Here is a 26,927-nt window from a genome sequence, read left to right as displayed (position 1 = left end):
ATTAAAAGCTTCGGAAGTCAGCTGTCCACGACAGACCTGAGCCAGCCAAGGTACCGGCACAAAAATAGACTCCGGTTCAAACATTGGTATAATGTTGATGACGGAATCAAAGCCACTAAGACAACAGCTACAGACAGAACTCAGGGCTAATATAGAGACAGATGAAATGGTTTATTCATACTTGCACTGTTTGATGTTTTGAGTAATACTTGTGCTTTCAGTGTTTTCATATTGTTTTTACTTGAATGCTTCAGTTTTAAGTAAACTGAAGCAGGTGCTCTGACTTACTTATGAAAATTAATTGACAAATCATAGAACATCTATGCCAGAGGGTAAAAGTGGCAAGGAAGGGTGAAGGCTGTGGCTCAGGAGGTAGAACAGGTTGCCGGTTAATCAGAAGGTCGGCGGGTTCCATCCAGGCTGCATGTCGAAGTGTCCTTGGGCAAGATACTGAACCCTGAATTGCCTCTGGTGGCTGTTCCACCAGTGAGTGAATGTGTGTGAATGGTCGCTTTGAGTGGTCGAAAAGACTAGAAAGGCGCTATACAAGTACAGATTTAAATTTACAGACACACACACAAAACAAATTACAGAGACAAGCCAAAAGGAAAAGACTGCTCATGGTCTTGATCGTAAATGCTCAGAATTCTTCTAAAAGTTGCACTTCATATGCTGTCCTACTTTGTATATCATAAACATGTATGCAGACTAATGCACTTAGAGTAAAAACTGAGTATGCTCACAGCATTAGAAGCAACCACTGGGTCAGAGCCTGATAACACTCCTGTGGCCATAGTGATGCACTGCAATAATTTGGAAGGTTGTTGTAGAAAGGACATTTGGGAAAAGATAGGGAGGTTTCATTTTGATCTTATAATACACAAGATTGTATTACCTGTGAGTTCAGGATGAGCCGCTTCCTGGTGGCTCAGTGAACCTGAATCCACTTAACCAGGAAATTTGAAGACATCACAATGGGCTCTGGTGACTCATGTTGAACATTTATCACCATTTTGGAAATTTTACAGACTGATCTCCTATAAATCCTTCCTATACTCCATCTTAGTCAGGACAAACTAAACATGCCCTAAAAAGACTTAAGGAATAAGCCATGATACATGTACAGATGAAGCAGCGCTTTACCTTGCCATCAAACAGCCATTTCCTTTTAACAGTGCGCAGCCAAGTTGCACTTTTACTCATTTTACTTATGCACAGGAATATGGACGTTCTACGATTAAGAAAACGTAGTTCCAAAGGAAATAGCTGACGATGGTAAGTACCTTATACAGCCGCAAAACGTAAATATGACCTTATTTCATGCATCTAACCAAAAAGTAATGCTAACTTCCAAGTTTTAGGACTCATTTCTGCTGCACGCTATTAGAAATTGTAATTAATAAAAATGTAATAATTTCTTCTGACGTAAGCCCAAAAACCTTTATTAACTGTAATGGCCAGCAGGGGGCAACTCAACTGGTTGTAAAAAGAAAATTGGGATCTATGACAAAATGACCCTACTTCTCATTTGATATATGACCTCAGTAAACACTTTCCTAATAATAATGGTCAGTTCTTTCAATATTGCGAAAAAGTTTTGACTCTTGGCTGAGGTGGAAAGGTTAGTGTATCAATAAAAGACAAGTGCTGTGACAAAGTGCAGTGGAAACAGATTAAAGAAATCATGACATACACGAAGCATGTGACTTTAACATCCAATGAAGCCTCCACGCCACTGAAGAGACGAAAGCTAGTGCCAGACTTAAACATCCGATTTGTGTGGAGCGATGAGAGTGGAACGTTCCTCAAATTATTACATGTAACAAACATAAAGACAGTATTTCCATGACATTTTCTCCATACTTTTTCTTCATTAATTACATCATCTTGTTGCGCCCCCTCTTCTTCTGCAAAGGTTTAATGGCACCCAACTGGAGAATGAGTGTTTATGTCGACAGACTAACCGCTAGTGGATGGCATAACAGTAGTGGATGGAAACGAGCATTCATATGTATTATACCGATTTTCTCGAAATGCTGTTAAAATTTGTTTTAAATGTGGATGGAGATGCCTAACTACCTAACTACTCTGTTATTTCAGATGTTTTAATACTTCCTGTGCGTGTGTGAGTTTGAGGGCTCAGTTGGTGTTGTAGACTCAAATACACCGAGGTCACATTCAGCAGGGAATTCTTATATGCAGATCTCCCTCCTCTGTCATTGCACACACACAGAGGGAGCTCTTATTGCTGCTCTGCTGCCGGCTCCGGCAGCCCTGCTGCACTAGCCTACATTTCAGAGGTGGACGAAGAAAAATATGGTGATGTCATATCTCTCTCTCTCTCTCTCTCTCTCTCTCTCTCTCTCTCTCTCTCTCTCTCTCTCTCTCTCTCTCTCTCTCTCAGAGGCTGTGTTGTGAATGTAATGGTGCTTTCTGCTGCCCGAGCTGCATGAGGTAGGTCCTTCATTCACCTCCCTGCGCTCTCTTGCACATGTGCATGCTGCATCGGTCCAGTTGCCTCCACGCTTCTGTGTTTGTCTGATAAAATGTACCTGCAGTTGATCTGGATAAATACAGCGTGGTTATGCTCCTGTGTGCCGAGTAATCTCACTCTTGAGGCTTGTTTTGGGTGTTTTCACGCTGTGCATGTGTGTGGGAAGGCTCCGTCTGGGAAACAGATGCTAATACACTGAGGTCATATCACACTATAGCCCAATGGTGATGGTCCTGATACCTCGCTCGCTGCTCAGAATGTGTCCGGTAGTGTCAGACTGCAGATAGTTGTCGAAATCCCTGGCTGAGACAAGGAGGTGAATCATATTCGTCCAGCTTCCGACAGCGCTGATCATGTAGAGATGATGGCTATGATCCCGTCTTCCAGCTCCCCATACGCTCCTTTCTTAAAAGGTCATTCTCGGGTCACAGGAATACCGTCTGGCGCTGTGACCTTTGCACTCGTTACTTCTTTATTAGGTCCGCAAATCCTTAAAAAAACGTAAAATCTGAATGATCTGGGCTAAATGTGCTGGCATCTCAGCCTCACATCTTTTTTCGCCTTTTCTGTTATGCAAGAGGTATCAGACACACACACACACACACACACAAACAGACGTATTATTCAACTCGGGCTGTGTGCGTCATACACATTTTCACTGTAGTGGAGCTGTGGCTCTGTTCTCTCTGATTTTCCTCTCTGTCTCTGTGGCAGGGATGGTTTTGCGCCGTCCTTTATGTGCCAACAACCAGTTAAAAAGCTGAGCAGCCGCAGTAGTTCTCCTATTAGGGGGATTGAACGCTCCGAGGTCACCACAGTCTCCTTGACACCACAGGAGTTCAGACCTCCTGATCGTACTCCTCCTCATCAGCTTTCCCATCCACGTTGCTCTGATGAATCTTGTGAGCGCTGTAGGGGAGCGCTGAGTCACCTTTTGTTGTATTTAGAAGCGTAATACAGTTTTAATTTTGCAAGGTGAAACACTTGCTGCTTGTGCTCCACATGACCTTCTCCTATAATAAAGGGGGGTGGGATTCTCTGAATTTACTGTTAAAATGTGATATTAAAGCAATCTGGATCAGGTTTATTTTAGGATTGGGCCGATAGATGATGCCATCGTCCATCGGCGATGGCTGTAAGACATCACATCGTTGAGCAGGAATCATGATTGTAAAACCCCGCGCCCCCCAGCAAAAAAAAAATTATAATTTTTCACGTTATACTGGCATGTTTAAGCGGGTTTTTATCACCACGAACATTATCATTATAAATTTTAAATACGCTTCGCACATTTCTGATCATTCTCTTCTCCCCACACACAGACACACAAGAGGCCTAGGCTACACCTCAGGTAAACACACCGGCTTGCCCCGCCCCTCTCTTTGTTAATGGCGCAGCCTATCAAAGAACCGAAACCAACATCTGGCCCCTGTGTGTTCACTGCTGCTTTACCTGGGGCGAGTTCAATCTCAAAACGTTTTGCACCGGTTTGCAACGTTTTCGGATTGAACCACATGTTTCCTTGCAACGTTGCGCAACGTTGCGCAACAGGCTTCGAGGTACGTTTTCTTCTGTTTGGTGGGCGTGTCACTGGTATTACCGAAAGTTCCTCTGAAATCAAGTCCTGATCTCAGCAGCTGATCTGCTGTTTAGTGACTGAGCAGTTTAGACGCCAGTACTGCAAGACATCGGGACAAACTGACACCATATACAAAGAAAGGAATAACGTCATGCATTACATTTGCCGAATTTACAGGGGGGTCAGTAATTATTATAGTAATTATTAATTAACGATTTTATAGTAGACAGCATTTCACAACGTTTATATATTTTCCCCTAACTCATCAAACTCACAAAACTTCCCACTAACACGGCTTTAATGGGAAGCTAGCTCGCTAGCTAGCTTACTGAGACGAGTCTTCATCATCCACAGAGCAACAACGTTACGTGCCTCGTCTTCAGATGCTCCGGTGTTTCCAGGAAAGCTCAGCTTTGCATACGCTGCAGTAAACAACCTTTTCGGCTGAGTGAAGAGTGAAGTGCTGTCACACTCTGGAGGTTTTAGGTGGTGGAGGTGTTACTGCAGCGCTGATGTTGTTTTAGTAACTTTACTGTTCACATCACTTTAGTCCGTTAAGATGACGTTGTCGTTACGGCCCGATGATGTCATGAACGAATCGATTATTAAATTCATTGGCAACAAATTTAATAATCGATTTTTGGCGATTACGTCGATTAGTTGTTGCACCCCTTACGCACATAAGACGACTGCCTACCGACAACCCATGGTCACACATCACGACATGATAATGGTCTTGTGTTTAGTTGAGCAAAGCCTGTTGGGCTGTTCTGGTGTTCTGCATGTAATGTAGTGGCAAGGACCTGAAAACCGGCTTTATTGGACACAGCTGTTATTGAGATTTAATCTGTGCTACAGGAATGGCTGCCAGATAATATTTCATTGCAGTAAGTGACCCTACTTTCTGTATTCCTTCATGTGCATTATCAGATTTCTATGGATTTTTCACATGCATACATTTCTACCTTTCTATCCTTGTCAGGGGGATTCTGTTGAAACAGTGCTGGGTTCTCTCTGGTCTAGCAAGGCAATCCTCTGCCCATACTTACATGGTTGATTAATATTCCTCACTCCCTGACCTACATGGATTAATTCTGTTAAAAGATGTCTCCCCCTGAGCACAGCGCCAAATTGGGACAGGCAGAAGATTACATTGGACCTCGGGACTTGGACGTCCTCTCTCCACCCCTCTCTTTGTCCTGTTGTTTTCATTACCATTGAGAGCATTTTTGAAAACCTAGCCTGACCATCAGCCCCTTATTCCTGACAAGCTGACGTTTCGATAGTCCTAGCACAGGGGATGACATTCCCATCAACCTCAGCTGAGCTTTGTGTTTAGTGCTATTTTGCAAATGTTACTAAGATTATGCACATGGTAAACATCAGCATGCTAACACATAGCATTTAGCGAAACACACCTGTGCCAAAGTACAAAGTAATAAAAACTACCACTGTCATGTCTGTAGAATGACTGTAGACCTGTGATAAGTTATAGTATGCAGCCTTTCACCTTGAGGCAGGTTATATCTTTATATTACTTTCTATTATGTGGTTAGTCCTGCCCTTCTTCCCCCAGCATAGTTGGTCACGTTCACGCGCCAATGCTCAGTCATCTTGATGAACTGTAGCCTGAGGGTAAAGTATGTGACATCTGTGGAGCCAGCACAGGTGTCAAAAAAGCTGAGAGTTAGCAATTTATAAGCAAACAATTGTGATATTTACTGGTGGTTTGGTGATATGGACAATATTCAGGACAATATTCAGGCTCACACGCTGATAATATATTTCATGTTATTTTTTATGGAAATAATTGCATTTTGCTTATTTAAATGGATCTCAGTGCTCTTAGCCAACATCTCAACACACCATTGCTGTCTAGAGCAAACATCTGTACAGGAGTACACCTGTTCCGTTCCAAATCTTGGAAAAAAAGAAGCATTTGCTGTGAGAGATTCTTGCTGAAGATCATCCTAAAAGCTTCGTCATCACTTAGAGGAAGTGGAAGCAATAGGGGCTTTGTTCAGGAGGATTGTCAAGAGTGGTTGTGCTGTCACGGGTAAATTGTTGGCAGTGGCGGGTGAAATCATCGGGCCAACTGCCACTTTGGCGGACAGAGAGACACATGTAGTAAGGTTAGCGTATTGTGGCGATCAGCACACTCGCCCGCGTCACACACAGCCACCAGAGCTCAGGGAATATCTGTGGGGGCGTTTCAAAGCAAACTCACTAGTGGAAGAGGCCCACTCCGTCCCAAGAGTGACAAGAGTGACTGGACTACGGGAGGTAACTCTGGTGATGTTTGTAGATACCCTTGAAATACTTGGTTGTAAGGTGGAGTAATTGTCATGCACTAAATGGGACCTTTTCACATGAAAACAAGCTGAACTTTGAATAACAACATAATTTACATTAAATGATGCTTAAATGAGCTAAATGTGGCCCATAAAATGAATTAGTGTCAGAAAAAAAGTTATGATCAGACCCTGGTGGTGAAGATAGAAATTACATACAAGTCTCTGGGCTGTAGTTTGGTGTTTGACTTCTATTACTGAAGTGGGGTAAAATATCAGGGACCAACGTACGACATTGTTGACCACTGGTGATCATTCCCCCAACACTCAGCAGTGACAGCAGTGATGTGGTCTCTCAGGCTGCCCGAGAGCTGCCTCCCCTTTTGAGAGCGACAGCAACATCGCCGCAATCAGCTTAGGACCCTGAAATGATTGCTTTCCCTTGTGTTGCCCTTGAGCTTAGCTCTACTGTTAATCTAAAAACAATCTAAATCAAAGCATTTCACTGCTGCAGATTCCACGGTAATATTTTCTGGTTTGCTGTCATTATTTTCAAACCAAACATTTTCTGTAATTTAGATAAAACATCCTGGTTTTAAAGTAAGTCTTATAGGGAATTACAGTTTAAATGTCATCAATATTTATATTAAATAATAAAATAATCATTATTATTTTTCTGAAACTATCAATTTGGAACTCTGATTAATAATTAAATAAATAACTATAACAAAATGACCACAGTAGGTTGAAGGATTTGGAGTTCTATATTCACTATTCACTCTTATCAGTGTTTCCCATACATAGGCTTTACTTAGCTGCCCAAGTATATTTGGCGACCCATTTTAAAATCTTTCTTGATTGCAGCGCTGCGCAGCGCATATTCGCTTCGCACATCGTCTCACTCGGTCGCCCTCTCTCTCTCTCGCAAACATGGACAACAGACCCGTCTGTGAATTGAATGGTTGGTATCATAAACACCGCTGCACAAATCTGTACAACACTACGCTGTCAGTGTCGGAGAGCCTACATGTGCACTCGAGATAACTGGCTGACTTGATAGATAAGGTAATAAAAACAGCGCCGTCATGTCAGACACAATCCACCTCCGGTAGACTGCTTGAGCTTACTGAGGTCTAGTGACGTTTAGCAGCGCAGGTGTTGTGCAGAATTCTGCGTGCCTGCTGTGAATTGCATACACCTCGAGGTGGATGCAAATTTCGGTAGGTAGCCTACAATATCTGTTTTTACCCAATTATACAATTCACTTCTTAAGGTCCTTTTAGGACACTTTGCTGTTTGAACGCGGTTAATGACATGTTTTTGCTGAATCTCAAGAAATGGTACTTTTACTAAGTGTAATAATATATTAACGATTCTTAACGTTCATAATATATATATATATATATATATATATATATAATTTCGGCAGGCATGCAAAATGCACAGTGTGATCTGTCCATTTGCTCACCTGTAAATTCAATAATGTGGATAGCCAGTGATGCCTGTTCACATACCCTGTATTTGTATATTTCTGTAGGAGTATCTTTTGGCTCTGTGGAGAAACCCCTCAGCATGTGATTCCGGATTTGTTTTGGGGCAACTGCCAAGTCACAAGTTTAGGATTCCCTCAGTGTTTGCCCTCTATCTTTGGCAATGATTCATAGCTGTTAGCTCACAGACTGCTGTGGTTATGTACCAGCTTGTGTGAAGGGGCAGAGTGTCAGTCAAGTGTGGGAGAAAGGGAAGACCATACAACCATAGAAGAGTGGAATGTCTGTCACTGGCTCGGCCATAGTTTTTTGTTGTTGTTTTGTTTTGTATGTTTCCTTGTTTTTTGGGGGGAATATGCCTTTATTAGATAGGGACAGCTAAAGAGATAAAGGGGATGACATGTAGCAAAAGGCCTGGGCTCTACCGAGTGAGCTTAAATGGCAGTGAAGTGTCCAATGTGCCCATAATCCAGGGCTCCAGACTAATGTTTTCCACTAGTATCACTGGCAAGCAAGCAAGACTCAGACAGACCAAGACATGCACTGCCCAGCTAACCTTAGCAAGAGAGACAGACTAGAGAGAGATGCACTGCAAGCTAGCACCTCAACTTAACGTCACTGTTATTGCTGACCTCAACTTCAGCATACTTGCAAGTCGCACTGGTGCTTCTAGTTATAAAATGTAGAAGCACTGTCTCTAAAAAGACAAACTAACAAACTGATGTTTAGCATAATGTTTAGCATTTGACCATCTTACTTACACAACGAAACACAAAGTACAGCTGAGGCTAATGAGGAATATCATTTGTTGTGCATGTATCTGGTTGGAAACCAAAGTATTAGACAAAGAATGATGCAAAAATTACCTCGCTTACACTCCTACAAAACACAGATAATACATACAACATGATTTCTGTTATTTTACCACCTCAGCTGTGTGGCTGCTGCTCCAGGCTGAGTCATGGACTGATTGCTGCAACCGGTTTTGAGAGTGGAAACATCTGTCTCAGTGTGACGGGTCCTTGAGAGCCGAGGCCAGATGAAGTGTGTTGCTGGCTGGAGCCAAGAGGCTGTTGGGGCGCTCGAGCGTTACATTAGCAGAATGACTGGTGGGGGGATTTACTGACCTTCTCTTTGTCAGAAAGTCGTCCTGTCCTCTGTCTAATATTAGGCACTATTTGTCTCTCAAGAGTCTAAAGACGCTTCCTTCCTGCTTCCTTCCTGCTAACTTCCTTCTATTACCTTCTTGGCACCTTTTGTTAGAAAACTTGTGTATAAATATTGGCAGTAGCTACCTTCCTGTTAACTAAATGTTACTATAAACATTGACATGCAGATATACCTCATAATTGAACCCCCCTTAAGAAATGGACTGTGAGTAACATGGCATTTATTTACGGCACTGTTCCAGAGCTCTGATTGGTCTGGACGAGATCACCCTTTCTCATGAACAACTTGTTGGTTTCAGTGTAGTTGACTAAGGCAAGCAGGGGCAAACCAATTGTGTATTTTTAACAATTGTTATTTCACAAATTGCCCGCTAAATCCAAAGTCATCTGCTTAAGGGAAGTGCAACGGAAGCAATTTACCATCATGATTTGATGATAAAGCTATATCGATTCTCATCCAAAGAGCTGCGCCACCTTCACCTTGCTTCTTTATTAATGCCATCATTTGCAATACTTCTACAGCTCAAGTCCTAATTGAGCCACTTTAAAATATATATATATATAACTGTTTAATGAGAAGACAGCTCTCTTTTTCTTTTTGCAGTCCTTGCATCAGCAGTTTCAACTCTTACTTCAATAGTACTACTTCTTTCTCAAAAGGCCACATAGTCTGATGAGGTGTGAGCTCAGTTTGGGACCACGGGGTTCATATCATTAAATATCCACACAAAACAGCAATCACTGTAAGTGGCTGCCTCCTATAATCTTGAAAGCATTTTTAGGACAACCACATGTTGGCAGGCAGCTGCTCCACCCAAAATAATCTCTCCAAAAGTGCAGAGTGCAATTAACAGATGGTCCCACTTCATGAACCCATGTTGAGGATTTAGCCGACAGGCGCATTTCAATTGCGAAAAGTGTGGTTAGGCCTGTATGTTGTTATGTGCAGGTACAGCAGGTTTGACCATTCAGGGGCTTATTGACAGGTGGGTGGGGTAGTGAATGCTCACAGTTTGCTTTTGTATGGCTCACCTTAGGGCCTGTTTGCTAGATAGTTAGAAACAGTTGTTTTTGTTATTTCTTTGTGCATTTGATATTCTATGTTTCTTGTTCTTGTTATCCCTCTGTAGCCTCATTGGTCAAACTGATGATTAAAATTCTTAGTCTAAAGGTTTTACCAGTCCTTATATTCTTGAAAAGCTATGGGGAGTGGTGAGCAGGTTTCTACTGCAATTATTACACAATGACAGAAATGAGAGAAATCTTTGGTGCATCTGTATGGTAATGATGCAGCCTCTGAAATGTTATAGATGGTGGGCATGAAGATTCAAATTAAGTCCGATCTTGCAAACTAGCCATCCCACATGAGGTGAAAGGGAACTTTGAAAAAGTGCCAAGAAAAACTACTTTCAGAACAACTCCAAGGCTTAAATGACTGATTTTTGAACACAACCTTCAAAATTACTAAGTGAAAGAAATGGCACACATATGTTGTAATATTGTCTTGTTGTGGTAACACGTTGCTTCTCCCTCCTAACAGATATGCAGTCGTCAGAGCAGCGCTGAAGGGCCTGACTCTGGATTAACACGACCATGGAGTCCTCTGAGTCCCAGCAGGAGCCTGAGAAAACTTTGGTGAGTAAACACACTTGCATAACAGGTACAGTACCACACGGACATGCATATGAAGACATTCATTTCAAAACAACAAAACCTACTATTCCAAAAATAGTGATTGGGAAAAAAATAGGAATAAATAAATAAATAAACTTTGTAGTTTTTAAAAAAACAATAGGTTACTTGGGTCCTTTCATCTGCTACATTAGAAAGATTCTGACTGATGAACTCAAGGTACCATTTGTTATTGAGCATTTTGGAATGAAAGTCTGCATATATTGTACACCATATTCGAAAGGCTCCACTTTAGAACAAGAAATCACCCCACATTGCCTCTTAGATGCTGATAATTGTCCCTAATAATTTGGGGTCTTCCCTCAACCTCCATGTATAGTTGGAACGGGTTCCTGTTTCCTACTGGCATCATTTTCTGCACGTCTGCTCCAGGAGTATGCTCTCTGAAGCTTAATGATTAGCTTTAGGTGCTAATATTGCTAAGCTGCCACAGACCTGTCAGCCTCACTGTGGCAGACACTGCACTTTGGTGCCTGTAATTAAACTTGTGTGTGTGTGTGTGTGTGTGTGTGTGTGTGTGTGTGTGTGTGTCAGTAGACAGGCAAGACAGCTAAAGTCACTTTGGCTGTAGACAATTAAAGGTCACACAGAGTTCTCTTTTTTTTTTCAACGTCCTCTTTCTTAGTAACAGAAATGGCAATAAAAAGGACATGGTCATCCACCGTTCTTGTTCTTTGTTCTGTAATAAAATATAAAGCTGTGGCAACTTCCTGTTTGGTGTTGCAGGTTGACAGTGCCCTACTAGAGGCAAATCTGGCTATAAAAATTAAAAGAATCTGCACTCAGAAGAAGTCAATCTTCTTGAACACAATTAGATTTTATAGCCTATTGTTCCTCATTTTTTATGATTTAACAAGTCACACTTCAGGCCTCCTGTCAGGCATCTGTATAGGCTACACACATTTTGAATGATGTACAAACAAAGGTAGGAAACATTTTGGTCATTGGCTAGACTGCTAAAAAAATTATAATAAAGCCTTTATTCAATCTGGTACAGTAATATCATTGAGGCATGCATGCATTCATACAATCAGCATCAGAAACTAATATGGGTCCAAGACGTGACAGACAGTCATGATGGTTGATTGCACAATGGTTTTTCTGTCATCAAGAGAGAAACATGCTTTATTCTGATATAAGAAACCCATTGTTATCTTCAGATTTGTGCCAGTTGTTCCACACGAGGTTTAAAAATGAGAACTTTTGTCAGTACAACATATTTAGTGTTGCCTCAGCGGGGAACACATTGCAGGCTACATAGATGTCTGAAGAATGTTAGGTAGACTAGACACAGCTTGAGTTGGAGAAGAGCCATATTCATACAAAATTGCGTCACCAGCATAGAAAAATATTTTTGAAAGAGTTGTTGGAGTCCAAATATTGTTTATGTGGATTGTAAATATTAATTGTCCAAATACAGAACCTTGTGGCACCCCTTAGTTATTACAAGGGTGGTCAATCTGAGACCATCAGTATAGATAAGCCTGCATTCAGAGAAATATGTACGATTTTTTATCTTATAAAGGAACATCTGCATTTTCAAAGCTGACTGAGCAAGGATGGGAAGCAGTGTCACCTTCAGTCAGCACACATTTTCTGCAGTGAGCAGGAGGGCAATTATAGATGCAGATAACTGGGTTGATAACAGCGCTGGCCATCTCTTCCACAGGCCTCCACACAAGGACATTCAGTGGCATTGTATGTGAGCAGCACTGACATCCCCATCCTACTTCTTTGAGTCCTGCTTAGAATTGGAGTGAGGATACTTCATATCTGTTAGCAGTTGCAAGCTAATTTCTTACCCCTCCTTCTCTAAGCCTTTTTTAGTGTCCGCATAATTAAACTGCTGATGCAAAAATTGGTTTAAAAGCCACTTTGGTGTATTTACTGTTTCTTTTTAATGCTTTCTTTTGGATGGAAGTGAATTTGATGAATATGTACCTCTCTGCGATTTAGCAATAAACCTCCTTTGGGGGAGGCTCCAGGGCATTGCGTTATCGCCTTGATCACACATTATGAGTGTGCAGTGCCAGGATGGTGTGAGACTTAGACTATGGGATGTATTGTGTTGCTAGCATATCCTGCTGCTTGCTGAAAGGCCCTGTTGGTAGAGTGGATTGCTCCCAACACTAGATGAAAGGCTCTGGGACGTACGCCAGGTGTCTGCCTCTTCTCCCCTCACTCTGACATCCTCACAGTCAGGAGGCGCTTCAGGAAGGTTTATGGTAGCCAGCTCCCCCCTCCTGTTACAAACATCCACCACTATTCAGTCTGCTGTCATTTGCATTGTACATACTGTAATAAAAGAGTTGGTGACCTGCTGTTTAGAATAGGCAGCAGTGAAAGGCACATGGACAGCCATTATGCGCTTGAACAATGAGTTTGAGGTAGTTTAGAGGTAAGAGAAGAGGATCTGCGCCTCCCCGCTGAAGCTGTCGAAGCATCGAAGCTCAAAAAATTACATTCGGGCCAGCCCTATTCATTTGATACGCAGTACATCAACAAAGCATGCGAGAAGAGAGTACTTCTGTAAACATTCTTGGATCATGGCGGACCACAGCAAATGCTCAACAGTTTGGCTTAGCTTCACTAAAAAAGATAACAACACAGCAAAATGCAGTATGGATATTTCATGCAAGGGAGGTAGCCCCCGCGACCTGGTACGCAGGATAAGAGGTTGGCGATGGATGTGTAGGAGGTAGCACCTCCAATATGATGAAGCATTTACTATAACACAGCGTGAATCTGAAGGAACGCACCGTGTTCAATGTGTCGCAGTCTCCTGGCTACAGTGACACCCTGGATACAGCTAACGCTAACTGTAGCAACATCTCATGCTCAGGTACACCTGTAATTCATAGTTTTCAGTCATGTGACATGCGCTGTGACCTGGAGGGAAAAATGACAGACTAAGGTAGCAGCTCACAACGTAATTCTTTGTAGAGATGCCACAAAAGCCCATATCCCAATAGCCCAAATCCCTCACCTAACACAGCTCAGGCTTGCCTCCTCGTCAGTTAGTGCATCTAAAAGCACAAATACTATTCAGCATTTTGGCAACGCGAAAGTAACAAACTCAAAGTAACAGTGTGAGTGTATCACTTGCTTCCTGGTTGGCAGGCAGCGGAAAACAACGTCTTACCCTGGTCTCTTAGGAACAAGATAGTTGCCATTCCCATCTGATGCAGCTATAACATGTGTCATCAATCAATTTGTAATAAACATATTTAGTCTTCAGCTAAAGTACTATTTCAAGTATTTTATCAAGGTTTATCTACTTATTTATAATTTCAACTACAAATTCCATTCAGCCATTAAATGCTCCACATTGTTCATACATTCATACTAATTAGACCATTGCCAACTTTTCCAAGTCTTCATACGCCTTTCTAAGCTCATATCTTCACTAACCATTGGACTTTCTCACATTAATTCAGCTTTTCTTTCTTTCAGCTAGAAACGCTATTCAAACTGGCAGTATTCATGTCCCAGAAACACTGATCAGTCCTCTACAATAGGACAGTACATTACATGTAGAGCAGTCTATAAGATAGCACTGAGCAAGTTTGAAAGTCCTTTATTATTAAGAAAAAAGCTGAGGATTATTGCCCAAGTGTGCACCTCTCCTTGTTTACTGCACATAAAGACCTATATTGACAGCCGGGAGGCCAAGATTACTTTCATAATGAAAATCGACAAATGGTGTAACCACTTAATGGACTCTTTTCACACATGTCAGGAAGTCCTCTGCTGCTCAGTGAATCATCCGAATGAAATTCCAAGCCGATATAAAAGATTGCTGAGTCTTAAGGTTTGCCCTTATTCATGGAGTCCAGCACTTTAACTGTAAAGGCATACTGGTTGCACGGCTCTAGGGATAGGAACGCCAGCCTGGGGGGTTATTCCAGACTGAAATATCTCAACAACTACTGTATGGATTGCCATTTATCCTATCTTCTGTCATCCTCACTGCTAGTGTGGATTCACCGCCTGGCAGGTACCACATTTTCTAACAAAATATACTGAACAAAATTAAAACTGCGACACTTGTTTTTGCCCCCATTCATCATGAGCTGAACTCAAAGATCAAAGACTTTCTCTATGTACACAAAAGGCCTATTTCTTGCAAATATTGTTCTGAATCTGTCAAAATCTGTGTTCTCCTCTGCCAAGATAATCCATCCACCTCACAGGTGTGGCAAATAAAGATGCTGATCAGACAGCATGGGGATTGCACAGGTGTGCCTTAGGCTGGTCACACTAAAAGGCCACTCGAAAATGTACAGTTTCACTGTATTGGGGGGGGCCCGGGGGGGTCCGGAAACCAGTTAGTATCTGGTGTGACCACCATTTGCCTCACTTTGTGAAACACATCTCCTTCGCATAGAGTTGATCAGGTTGTTGAGCATGCAGATGAGCTTCGCCTTTGGAGACAGCTTATGGTAGAGAAATGAACATTCAATTCACGGGCAACAGCTCTGGTGGACATTCCTGCAGTCAGCATGCCAATTGCACGCTCCCTCAAAACTTGCAACATTTGTGGCATTGTGCTGTGTGATGGAACTGCACATTTTAGAGTGGCCTTTTATTGTGGCCAGCCTAAGGCACACCTGTGCAATACCCATGCTGTCTGATCAACATCTTGATATGCCACACCTGTGAGGTGGATGGATTATCTTGGCAGAGGAGAAGTGCTCACTAACACAGATTTTGACAGATTTGTGAACAATATTTGAGAGAAATAGGCCTTTTCTGTACAGAAAGTCTTAGATCTTTGAGTTCAGGTCATGATGAATGGGGGCAAAAACAAAAGTGTTGCGTTTATAATTTTGTTCAGTTTAGAAAAAGCACAATTAAACAAAACAACAGCATCCAAGAAATGCATGACACAATGCCTATAGTTATCCACATATAACTTTTAATATTACTACTGTGTTGCTTCATCTTGATTCTGCTGTTAAGATAACTTTGAACTGGCAGAGCTAGATACCGGGTCTTGGTGCTCAGACTTACAATGCTACATAATGTGACAGGAATAAGCTACAGAACGCTGCAAGAAACCAGAGGTATTGGCTTCATACAGCTCTTAGGGAGTGAGAAACTGAGGCTTTAGCTTCTGTACATCAGTGGTCAGACTCAGGGTGGTGTTGACAGAACGAGGCTGACGGTCTGGGCTGATGAGGCACATTCTCACCACTAAAGTAAATAGGTTAAAGTAAACAGGAAAGCGAGCTTATCCTCCATGGCTTTAGCTTGGCCTTAGATGTGGAAAAACTTCAAATCATTGTCTGAAAATATACAGTAACTTTCTTAATACTGGAAAAAGTGAACTTCAGATGATGTGGGGGATTTTAGTAAGTGCAGTGTAAAAACGAAGTGTCTCCTGCGAAGCTTTGTTCAGTCCTGACAGAGAGATCTGTTTTTTAGCTGGGCAGATGTGGGCTGTTGATTTGAGGGCAGCCATTCTCGCAGTCATGTGTTGACATCATGTGTGTCCAGTTTTACAAATTTATCCTGTAGGTATTATGCACGCGCACTGTAAATAGTCAATCAAGCATTCATAAATGTATCCTCCATTTGGTATTTTAAAAAGCTGCCTCTGACCCCCACTTTGGACTCATACCACATCTCTGTTACTGTCCCAGTCTACAGACAAAGACTCATGCAGACAAGTCAAACTTTGGTCCCCAGATACTCAGAGCATTATGCAGAACTGTTTTTAAAGCTGCAGCCACACAAGAGCATTCTTCTAGAAACAGAGGAGTACGCCGGATGTGTGACTGGTTACATCAGTGCCTGTAGTGACGCTGTAGTCACCATACGGGTGAGAAACTAGCCCACACTCTGAACGTGCAAGAACCCCCAAAGACTGTCTTATAACCTGATGTACACAAAGTCTCGGGGCCTGTGCTACTTAGCAGGGTTTTGGGTTAGTGTGGTAACTTTAGGTTTAACCCTGGGTTTTCAGTCCTGTGACGGTGGTTCACTTCTTAGGGTACCATGTTACTTATGCTGAATGGCTAACCTGCTACGGAGCAGGTTCTGTATGAGATGAGCGATCAACGCTATAAAAAAAAAATAAATAAACCACCTACTGACCAATCATTTATTTTGGAAAATGACATCACTGCCCCCTAGAAGATCCCACAGACGGTTTGAAGGCAACTGTTATGCTGTGGGTGATGCAGAGATGCTTTTGTATACCGAAATCGTCCTACAACAGAGACTGACTGAGGCACTCAAGCCTTTTACAAGACTGCTTCAAACATCCTGTCGCAGTCATTAAAATAAATGGTTTAATCGTTCTTTTTATGTTAGACTAGATATTATGAGCATATATTTTAGTATTCAAGTGATTCAACTGATAACTCAGGTCATCTTATCAACTTTTAGGGGGCAACCCCACCTCTATTCCTACATTTTTACTCAAATCAACATAATTGTGTTTGGCACAGAGTTTCTCCAGAGATGGTACTATATCTACCAGAATTAGGTCATATAACCCTAACTCTACTATTAACATCTTTAGAATTAGATGCACAAATGTGAAATATAATTAATATACAAACTGATAAAGATATCTTTATTCATGTAACTGATGTGGGTGTGTGACTTTACAGATTTTGATGGCATTCTAAAGTTGGTGAGGTTTTGAGTCACTAAATAAGGTCCCTTTTGAAATAAATCCAAGTCAAATGACTGAATTGCAGCACGTTTTGAAGAAAAAAATAATGAATCCAAATTACAGTTTTTTGTGCTGCTGCCACAGTTACTACCATAAATGGGTGCTTTGTTATTCCTTCTTTGAGAAAACATTGTCAAAGCCACAGACTGAATCACACTCAGCAGGAGTTTCCTGCCTGCAGTGGAGCTCTTTAGTCTAATTAAAATCTTATTTCCATTGCAAATAAGCTTTACATTTCTGAATGTGATGGATGCAGTTTGTTTGGTTGAGTCTACTTCAGTCTCCTTGAAGTAAGTTTTGGGTTGTTTTACTTCTTTTGCCACCACAGTGCCGTATGAGGAACAGGCTTTTTTTGTCATAATGAAAAAGCTTCTCTTATCTAACTCCATGATGTGAATCATGGTCATCCCTCTCAGCAGGTTAGATGTAGACTGCTCTGTTGCAACTTCTTTTATTCTTTTGTTCTTTTGTATGCCAATTCCCTCTTTCAGGACACGGCATGTTGTTGTTTTTTCATGTGCATCACTACACTTCTTTGAAAGAGGCTTTCCAGAACTTGAAAGAGCAGCTGCTGCGTCTTCAAAGTACTTCCAAACCATATTCTTCTAATATTTACTTACACAAGTTACACTCTCTTTTTCAGCTCCTCACTCTATTAGTTTCATAGAGAAAAGAGACAATAGGATGCACATGCATGCTATAAGCATTGTAGCTGTAATGAGCCATAAAATGTAGCAGATATAAACGGGGGAAAAAATCTATAATAAATGGTAATATAGATCGTACTTACCATAGTTTCCTTCTTACATTTTTGTTCCATCATGCTTTGATTGGTCGGGCACCAACATGTAGTTGTAATTGACAACAATATTGTGCAGTCCAAACCTGGCTTTCGTGTCTCTCAGCTCATAGTTTTGGTTTTACTTCACTGTTTTTACTGTTTTACACTGCTTACCTTAATGTTTCCAGATGCAGCTAGGTGGTGACTAACTGGTGAACATAGTGGAATGTTTAGCAGCTAAAGAGACAGATATTTTTCTCAGGAGTTGGTGGACCAAAACAGAGCTAAAAGGAGGGTAAACATTAATCAGGTTTGCAGAAACATGATGCCAAATGAAATGCTGCATGTGTACTTGGGTAACTTTTTGCTAAATGAGCTTTGTAAGTTCATAGTGTGTCAGTGTTGTGTGAACAGTGCCGAGATTATTTCTTGGCCAGGTCTAGTCACTACATGTAGGGTAGTCTGGTTGCCTGGCATCCTCACCTCTGATGACAAGACTCCAAGAAACGATCTGGCACAGAAGCATGATGTCTAACTATTCTTTGAAATAATTCACCTGGCAACAGGCACATTGACAAGTCTACTGGCAAACAAAAGACATGTCAAAGCAGAGGTCACTTTCCAGGGAGATTAGAAAACAAAAGGGGTGAAATGACTTCACTCTTCACACCTTTTCTTTTCACAGTGCATTGTGCTATCACCAACAGTATCAAGTTATAAATCATATTTTTTAGCAAGCTGGTGTCAAATTTGGTGAGAACCACAGCAAGCTGCAGTCACACAGGGCCATTTCTTAGAGCGGCTGCTGTCGACTATTTGCACACTGCTTTACCATCACAAGTCCTTTTCCTAATGGCAGCATATGAACAAAAATGTTGTGTTGTTGAGTTGTGAAAGTAAACACAGCAGACCTCAGTTTCACCCTGCCCGAGGAGACTAAATATGCTTGTTGATGACGCTGATAATTAACTCTTATGGAAGATGAGCATCTACAAACAAACTTTGGTCAACAATAATAAACTCTTCAACATGTGTATATGGGTGGTGATGGCACAGTGGACAAGACACATGCCTTTGGTGTGAGAGACCCGGAATCCACTGTGAGACACCGATGTGTCCCCGAGCAAGACACTTAACCCCTAGTTGCTCCAGATGCGTACGACCTCTATCATGTACAGCAATTATAAGTCAGCTAAATGAATAAATGTAAATGTTGCATTTGGCATTGTATCTTTAAATGGCCCACATTCTGCCGTGTGTGGAAAACCGTTTAGTAGCTTAATGGAAACAGTAGCACAGGAGACTGCATTAAACCTTGCATTATTGGGCCCATAAAAAGGTCGCAACTGGGTTGCATCGTGCATTCATCAACCGCTGGGGTGAGTTTCCACAGTGGCTGCAGCGGTTGCTTTGGTATATTGGTGCAGAAGGGCCTCGGTCAACATGAGAAAGAGGAAGGTCTGTGTGGTTACTGTAGCTGTGCAGGAGGGGCATACACAGAGATCTGACTGCTTTAGTCCTCTAGTTTCAGCCCTAAAACAGCCACAGCCTACATTCTTGTCTCGTGGTCTTGTGGCGCTGGTTTGTGTGTCAGATGATGTTTTTCTGAAAAACATGTTTAAAAGAGTTGTAGTCAAAATGCCTGAGAGGGGGGTTCACATAGAGGAAGACAAAAAAGGAATGAGAAAGATGAATGGGAAGATAGCAAGAGGGGAAAGTCATGAGAGCTTTGAGGCCAGTAAAAGCCAAGGACGAGTAAATAAATGCCAGTGATGTAACACATTTACAGAGGGACAACAGAAAAATTAGTGAAGGCACAGACTGAAGGAGAAGAGGACGAAAAGGAGCAGGAAAGAGAAGAAAAAGCAGTCATTAGAGAGAGAGAGAGAGAGAGAGAGAGGCAGGCTCAAAGTCTCTCGCATGTTCGTTCTCTCTGCCTTGTCTCCTCCCTTTAGTGTGTGTGTGTGTGTGTGTGTGTGTGTGGGGGAGAGACAGGGCTGAGCTCAGTGGCTTGTCGTACCAGGTTCAGTCTGACCAAGAAGCGGCAGCAAACGAGCGGGCGACGCATTTCCTCTCTTTCTGTAAGTGAACCTCCACACCATCAAGTGTCAAAACGGGAAACAGGAGTGGGCGGATTAGAACTGAGCTGAAGCTGATCACGCTGTGTGCGCTCGCATTTGAATGATTTTGTCCTGCAGTTCGATTTAGACGTGTTCAGCCTGGCAGTCGGTCTCAGAAAAGAATTTGTTGTCACGTGGTATTGTCATAAAAGGGAGTCATTTAAGCTTTAGACTTGCCTTTGTGATAAGGTTTCACACTTGGACAGAGTCTGCTGTGTTGTTTCCACTCCAGCTTGTTGTTTGCTCAGTATGTTGTCAGTGAATGAAGGCCAACACTCGCTGCCACACTGTGCTCAAGAGCTACGGTTACAGCTAATTAACTGGTCATGCTGCTTCTATTAGCGCGGCAGAGACAGTTGCACTGCTCAATATTAGTTCTTTATTTCTTCAGACAGATCATGTATGCATGTATCTGGACTGGGCGGAGTCTTGCTGGCTGATGGCCAAAGCGCGGATCTAATGAGGCTAATGACAGAGAGGGAAGGTCTTTCTGGAGTGACATCGAGTCCATTATAGAAACATGATAGCCCCACTTCAAAACATGAAGAAGCTTTCAACTATAGTTTTAAAAGAGACAAAATGAAGTACTCTTATTTTTTTTTTCTCTTTCATTCACAAAAGTTAATAGCAAAAATGTGCATCAAAATTCTTATTTGCTACCTAAATGCCGGACCATGTGCGTGGCTCATTTGAATGAGGACAAATTAACCAATTATCTTTTGCCAGGATGCAGTTACGTAACAACAGTTTTCCACAGAAGAGGCAGGAATCTTGGATGGGTTGGAGCATGTGTAATCAGATTGATAGTACTAGCTGAGGCCTGCATGTTCATTCATTTTGAACAGCTGCTGGAGTCTGGAGTTTAACAACAGGACAGGGAAGGAAGCCTTCAAATGGTACTACACCACAGACCACCAAAACACTTATGTGTAACCCGATCAATTAATTATAGCCTCGTAATCAGATTGAATTGCCTTTTTGTGTTTTTGTGTTTTTATTATTCAGTCTGATACTGTGTTCATGTTTGCTGTTTTCAGTTGTGGAAGAAGTACTGAAATCCTTTACCTAAGTAAAAGTAGCAAAACCATAATGTAAAAATAATCCGTTTTGAGTAATTTTAAACATGATCATTATGTTTTGTGTATAATAACTTGAAACTGAAATACTCAAGTAACGTGCAAGTACCTCAGAATTGTACATAAGAATGCGTACTTGAGGGGCAGTTATGTAGTGGCTTTTCCTGCAGAATACCACATGTATTCTATTGTCATTTTAATTTAAAACAGAAGCATTTAGAAGTAAGCGAGTGTCAGGAGCATCTAACTTAATGTTTTTCTTGTCGAATTGAGTTGATTTAAGAGTTGTTATTTCGTTAAGCCAACTGACTACAAAATACAACTGTGTCTGTCTCATCCATGCCATTTTTCTGTCATCGTGTTTCTGGCTTTGGCGCAGGAAGATGACGGGTTCAAACTTAATCCCACTAACCAAACTCTGATTGGTTTGGTTATTTTTCCAACTGAGGAAACAACCTACAGTAAGAACAACACCTGCTGAAGCTTTGAAAAATGTGTAGACGTGGGCCTTGATGAAACCAGACTAAATTAGTCATACATTCCGTATTGTAAGATCTTCTTCCAGTTAAATGCAGCATCAGCAGACCACAACTCCCATGCTGCACTTGGATCCTTACTGCATTAGTTGATAATGAAAGGAATTGTATACAGCTTTTAGTGTTTCAACAGCTATCCGGAAGCACTTACTAGGAAATGGCACCAAATTCTGTCTCAACCCCTGATTCTGTCTCAACTCAAACTCTTAAAAATGTAATGACATATTTCCTGTTCGAGCCTCCTGCTGGACACCTCAGCTTTCTAAATCCCCCTAACCAAGAAAAAAAATCCAGCTGTGATCAGCCAGTGGTTCCATTTCCTCATTGCTGAGCCTGTCCTGGTGTGAGATTTATACTAACCTTATGAAGGCCAGCTCATTCCCACTTTGCCCATATTAAGAATGTGTTCACTCGCAGCATTGTGAGACGCTTTAACTGAAAATAATCACAGAATAGCATTTGACTTAATTATTCTGTAGTTAAAGTTTAGTACCGTACCTAACCTGATTCCTCCCCCACAACCATTGTAGATCCACAATATTTCTCCCACCCTTCCTCTTAAGAACATTTACCCTGCCACCGCCATGCTGTCTCTGAGCCCCGTGCCCCCCACAGCGATGAAACTGAGACTCCACTCTATGTGAGGCCCATGGACCCAACCAGCTACCCCCCCTTCCAGGCCTCCCCTGCTTTGAAGAAGGCTGATGTGGTGAAATGTTGCAGTGTAATCAAATGCTCCTGCTCCTTCCTCATGAAGCTAAAACATGGACAAACCGCTGTATATCCTACAAGCCACAGACATTCCTTTTTTTAATCTACTTGCTTTCCAATCGCCTGAGAGGTGACATCATTAGGTTTCATGTTAGCAACAAGAGAGTCGGGGTGAAAAACAGAAATCCTCAGGGATTGCTCCTGTTTGCTCTAGTGTCGGAATATGCCCTGCCGCTGAGAATTATCTCTTCATGGATTTCCTGTCAAGCCATACAAGGATTCCGATTTCCTTTCTTGGTATTCATCCACCCATATCTGGAGCAAGTGGAATGCTCGCCAGTTAACTGTAGTTCTGCACCTCCCAACACATTTATATTAAACGTACATGTTGCTCTCACTGGACGGTATTTTTCTAAACATACAACAAAAAGATATTTTACCCCCAAGTTATCAAATAACGAGATGTAGTGAAAAGAAAGAAAAAATACTCTAGAGGCTTCTTCACCTTAAGCCTAGTTCAAACTACACGATTTTAAGCAAAACTTCCCCACTGCAACGAATGCATAGAGGGATGATTCTTGTGCAAATTAATTGGGGCTGAACGATTTTGAAAAAACATCTAATTGCGATTATTTTGACTGATATTTCAATTGAGATATGATTTGTGATATTGGAGACATCATTATTCTCATTTTCACTGAACACATAAAAAATGAATATGGTGTGATTCTTAAGGGGATTGGTACCAAACAAAGATGTTTTCTTAAATCTATAGAATACGATTTGCAGCACGACAGTGTTTCATTTGAAATGGTATTCTTACACAATTTTCACCTTTAGGAAATATTGTGTCTATTGCCCTAAAATGAATATGAAGCTATAACTGTTGCCCATAACTTGTTAAGCAGGCATGTTTATATGAATCGGACGTATTATATTGTACTAGATTTCATACTAGATAGATATTACCATAGCTTTCAAACTTTGAGGAAAGACTCTCTTGAGAATTATTATAATAGAAGTAAGAAAAAGACTAATAATCCATTGATGTCCCCTTGACATTGGAATTCATCAGACTTCAGGCTTTCAAGGCATCAGACTTATACAGGGACTGACATTATAACACACATTCAATGCAGCAGGCCAATTAACAGGAGCCGTTTTTGGGCTCACTGTCAGACAGCACACTGCTTCAGCTCCTCAGTGATGGCCCCATGTTCTCCACACCTGCGCCCCAGCACAGCGGTGAAGAGCTCCACGGACATAACCAATTTTTTGGATTGCATTAGTGAGACCGTTGTCGTTGAGTCCCAGCAGTCATTGCACATCTGTCACATTCTGTCCACACTTTTGTTTCTGTTCATTGGGATTCTTAAGCCCAGCATGGCTCTACCAGAGGAATGAAAGGCAATACTGTCTTTTGTCATGCTTCAAATGTACCGAAGTGATAATGACAAGTCAGGCCCGCTCAGTTTCACCCAGAGTGACACTGACACTTTAGGAAGGAAATGTGAACTCTTACTTCCTCACCTGCTCTGCATCTGCCTGTTTGCTTGTTATCTTTCTATAAGGTCAACACAGACACATAAAGCACTTGGTGGCTTATTGGCTGCTCATTCTGATAATTAAATATTGTAAAGCCTACCTTTCTGGCTACTTTTCAAATGCAAGACTAGTGTTTATTACCTTGGCTCAGGTTTTTGTTTGGATGGTGTCTTGGCCAACTCAGTCGGCTCTGGCCACACTCTCTGGGGCCATATGATTGCGGTTCCACTCCAGCTGTAAATCATTCACCATATGGGCAGCTTCCAAGACCTGCAACTCATGCAGTAGCTCGCTGCCTGCCTGAACTCAGGCTGTGGCCATGGACCCACCTCGTGCCGACAGATGTGTCAGTTCTTTGATGGATAAAGCCTCTCTGACACTACCGCATGCTGGGCCAGACTCAGTGTTTTCACACTCAGCTAGTGCTGCGGAGGAGGAGGGAGAGGATGGTTTGGGAGATGGTGGAATGCAGCAAACACTGTTGAAAAGGCGGCAGTATTTGAAGTTGTAGAGATGAGATGTGCTGTATCCTCAGTTTTTACCATGTAATTTTGTTGTACTGCTCCTTTTTCCCCTAATTTCTAATTGTATTTTTTGTACTCTTTTTATTTTAAATTACAGAGCAGGTGGAATGTAATCAGAGCAAATTGAATCATGTTTCTTTATGTTGTTCATTTTGTAATTATCCAGCTCAGTTGTCTTTGCATTTCATCCTTTTGTCAATACTTTCAGCATTTTGTTTTAAATTATTAGTTTATTGTTGTACTTTAGAACTATTTTCATTTCAAAATGTCTGCATGATCTTTCAGCATGTAGTGCTTTCTATCCACCTGTGTTCCGTCAGTGAATATAGCCACTAGAACAAGCTAGACACCATGGGCATCGGAAGCAGAAAAAATGTGGGTGGGTCCTCCTCCAGGATTTTGAAAAATATTTAACCTATTGGTGTCAAGAGAACAAGACGTGATGTTTTTTTAACACTATTTTATATGCTATTTAAAGTCAAATGGTTTGCTCTAAACTCCATTTCGTTGTATTTTATATACAATGACAATAGAGTCTCTATCAAGGATCCTGAAGTTTTATAGTTTTGGGGGGTCTGGGGGTTCTGAGCATTAACACTTAATTTCCTTCAGTCTTTCCTGCATCGATTTATGGTGGAAATGTTTTAATTTATGCAAAGGGAAACACAAAATTCAGATGGCAGGTGACAATTCAAAATCCAGAACTCTTAACAGAATCTAATGCAGTGCAGCTCTCAGTTATTCTGTGTTGCTTTCAGATATGTTTCTCCTGTAGATCAACTTTCTCATGTAATATCATCAATGTGATATCAATAAAAACGATCATTTTGTCCAGTCCACTTTTGGATCAGATCTGGCACTGGTACCACAGCTAGCTTCTCTCATTGACCAGGATTCAGAGAGCATCTAACACTGGTTGATTTGATGTTGACATAGTGTAGCTAGCTAGCTAGCATATTTAGTGACAGTAAGTGAGCACACAGCCATACCCACCTGAGCAGCAGCAGCTCTGCAGCATTGCAGATGGAGTGAGTAGTGAAAACATGGAGTGGAGTTTAAGCACTGATTGGATGGAATGGATTAGAGGAAGCAGCAGCGTGAAAGAAGTAGCTAAAGTGCGGAATGGAGTTTAATTAATTAGACTGACGTCGCTCTGAAAAAGTGAACAAACAGATGCGCTGAATTAATGTTACAGACAGTAAAAGTGAGTGGGTCCAATATCATTGGTCTTTAAAAGTAGGTGGGTCCTGTCCCACCCACATACTATGGTTCCGATACTCATGAGTGACACTATTTACCTTATTATTCTAGATATGTTTGTGTTTATCTTGAAAATTCTTTTTATTTTAGCAATTTCAGTAACTCACAGTTTACAACACTTTGTAAATACTCTACTCTAGGATTCACGCTCTCTCATGATTCTGATGATGATTCTACCTCTCAGAGGACTAGTCTTTTAAGTAGAGCCGAGTGCCACTTACAAGATCAGCATCTGGGGTAAAAACTCGAGATCAGGACATCGGTAGAAGGAGACTTAGATCAGGTTGCTTAATTAAGGCAGAGATAGAGAATGAAACAAGATACCATCATGTGCTGTGGTTTTCCTGGAAACTACATATGTTGTTTTCAGTTTATTTGCGGTGGGTTTTGGTAGAGAGATCTAAACACTGTAGATTGGTTTTCTTGTGTGTTACTGCGGCAAATATATACCATACACATTAAAATTACAACAGATGAATCTCAGTAATTAGCATTCAGAAATAACAAAGCTCTTACCTAGGCTTCATAAACGCAGCTGATTAATCCGGTGTCACAGCAGCTGTTGTGAGAAACTTCTTTATACTGTGTGGTAGGCGGGAGACTTTCCTATTAACCTAAGTGGCTGTTCATTCACTCCCACGGCACAGTCTCAATAACTAACACAATAGCACATCACCATTTTACATTATCATGTTGAGCAGGTAATCACCGTTGTTGTCCAGCATTTGAACTTTAAGAAGTTTAAAGGCCTTTTTGAGAGACACTGTGAAATTGCTCTCATTGATCTGTATTAAATTAAAATCAACCAGGCAGTTCATATGTACCCTTCAATATATGTTTATTTATCACAAGTGATATGTCATCTCAATATATAACGTTATGGCTACCTCATGCCTGTTGGGTCTGGTCTTACCAAATAACCATCACTAAATAATAGTATCGATAAAGAATCGGATCGTTAAGCAGTCTCAATA

The 26,927-nt window shown here is 41.5% G+C and overlaps 1 protein-coding gene across 11 annotated transcripts in view; it reads left to right on the top strand.

Moving 5' to 3' along the window:
* Positions 1-26,927, top strand: part of osbpl8 (oxysterol binding protein-like 8) — an 89,984-nt gene that overhangs the window by 9,179 nt on the left and 53,878 nt on the right. For 8 of the 11 annotated variants that reach the window (XM_046071710.1, XM_046071703.1, XM_046071705.1 and 5 more), the window contains one exon: positions 10,564-10,658. In XM_046071710.1, the coding sequence (XP_045927666.1) occupies positions 10,617-10,658 (42 nt within the window). In that variant the 5' untranslated portion in view covers positions 10,564-10,616. Of the gene's footprint in view, positions 1-2,404; positions 2,455-10,563; positions 10,659-20,187; positions 20,263-26,927 lie in introns of those variants that run through there. The other 3 variants (XM_046071704.1, XM_046071712.1, XM_046071714.1) reach the window with 3 other exon arrangements.

This window comes from Micropterus dolomieu, linkage group LG16 (genome assembly GCF_021292245.1).
Source record: "Micropterus dolomieu isolate WLL.071019.BEF.003 ecotype Adirondacks linkage group LG16, ASM2129224v1, whole genome shotgun sequence".
Lineage (NCBI taxonomy): Eukaryota > Metazoa > Chordata > Actinopteri > Centrarchiformes > Centrarchidae > Micropterus > Micropterus dolomieu.
This window is presented reverse-complemented; position numbering and strand designations above follow the sequence as displayed.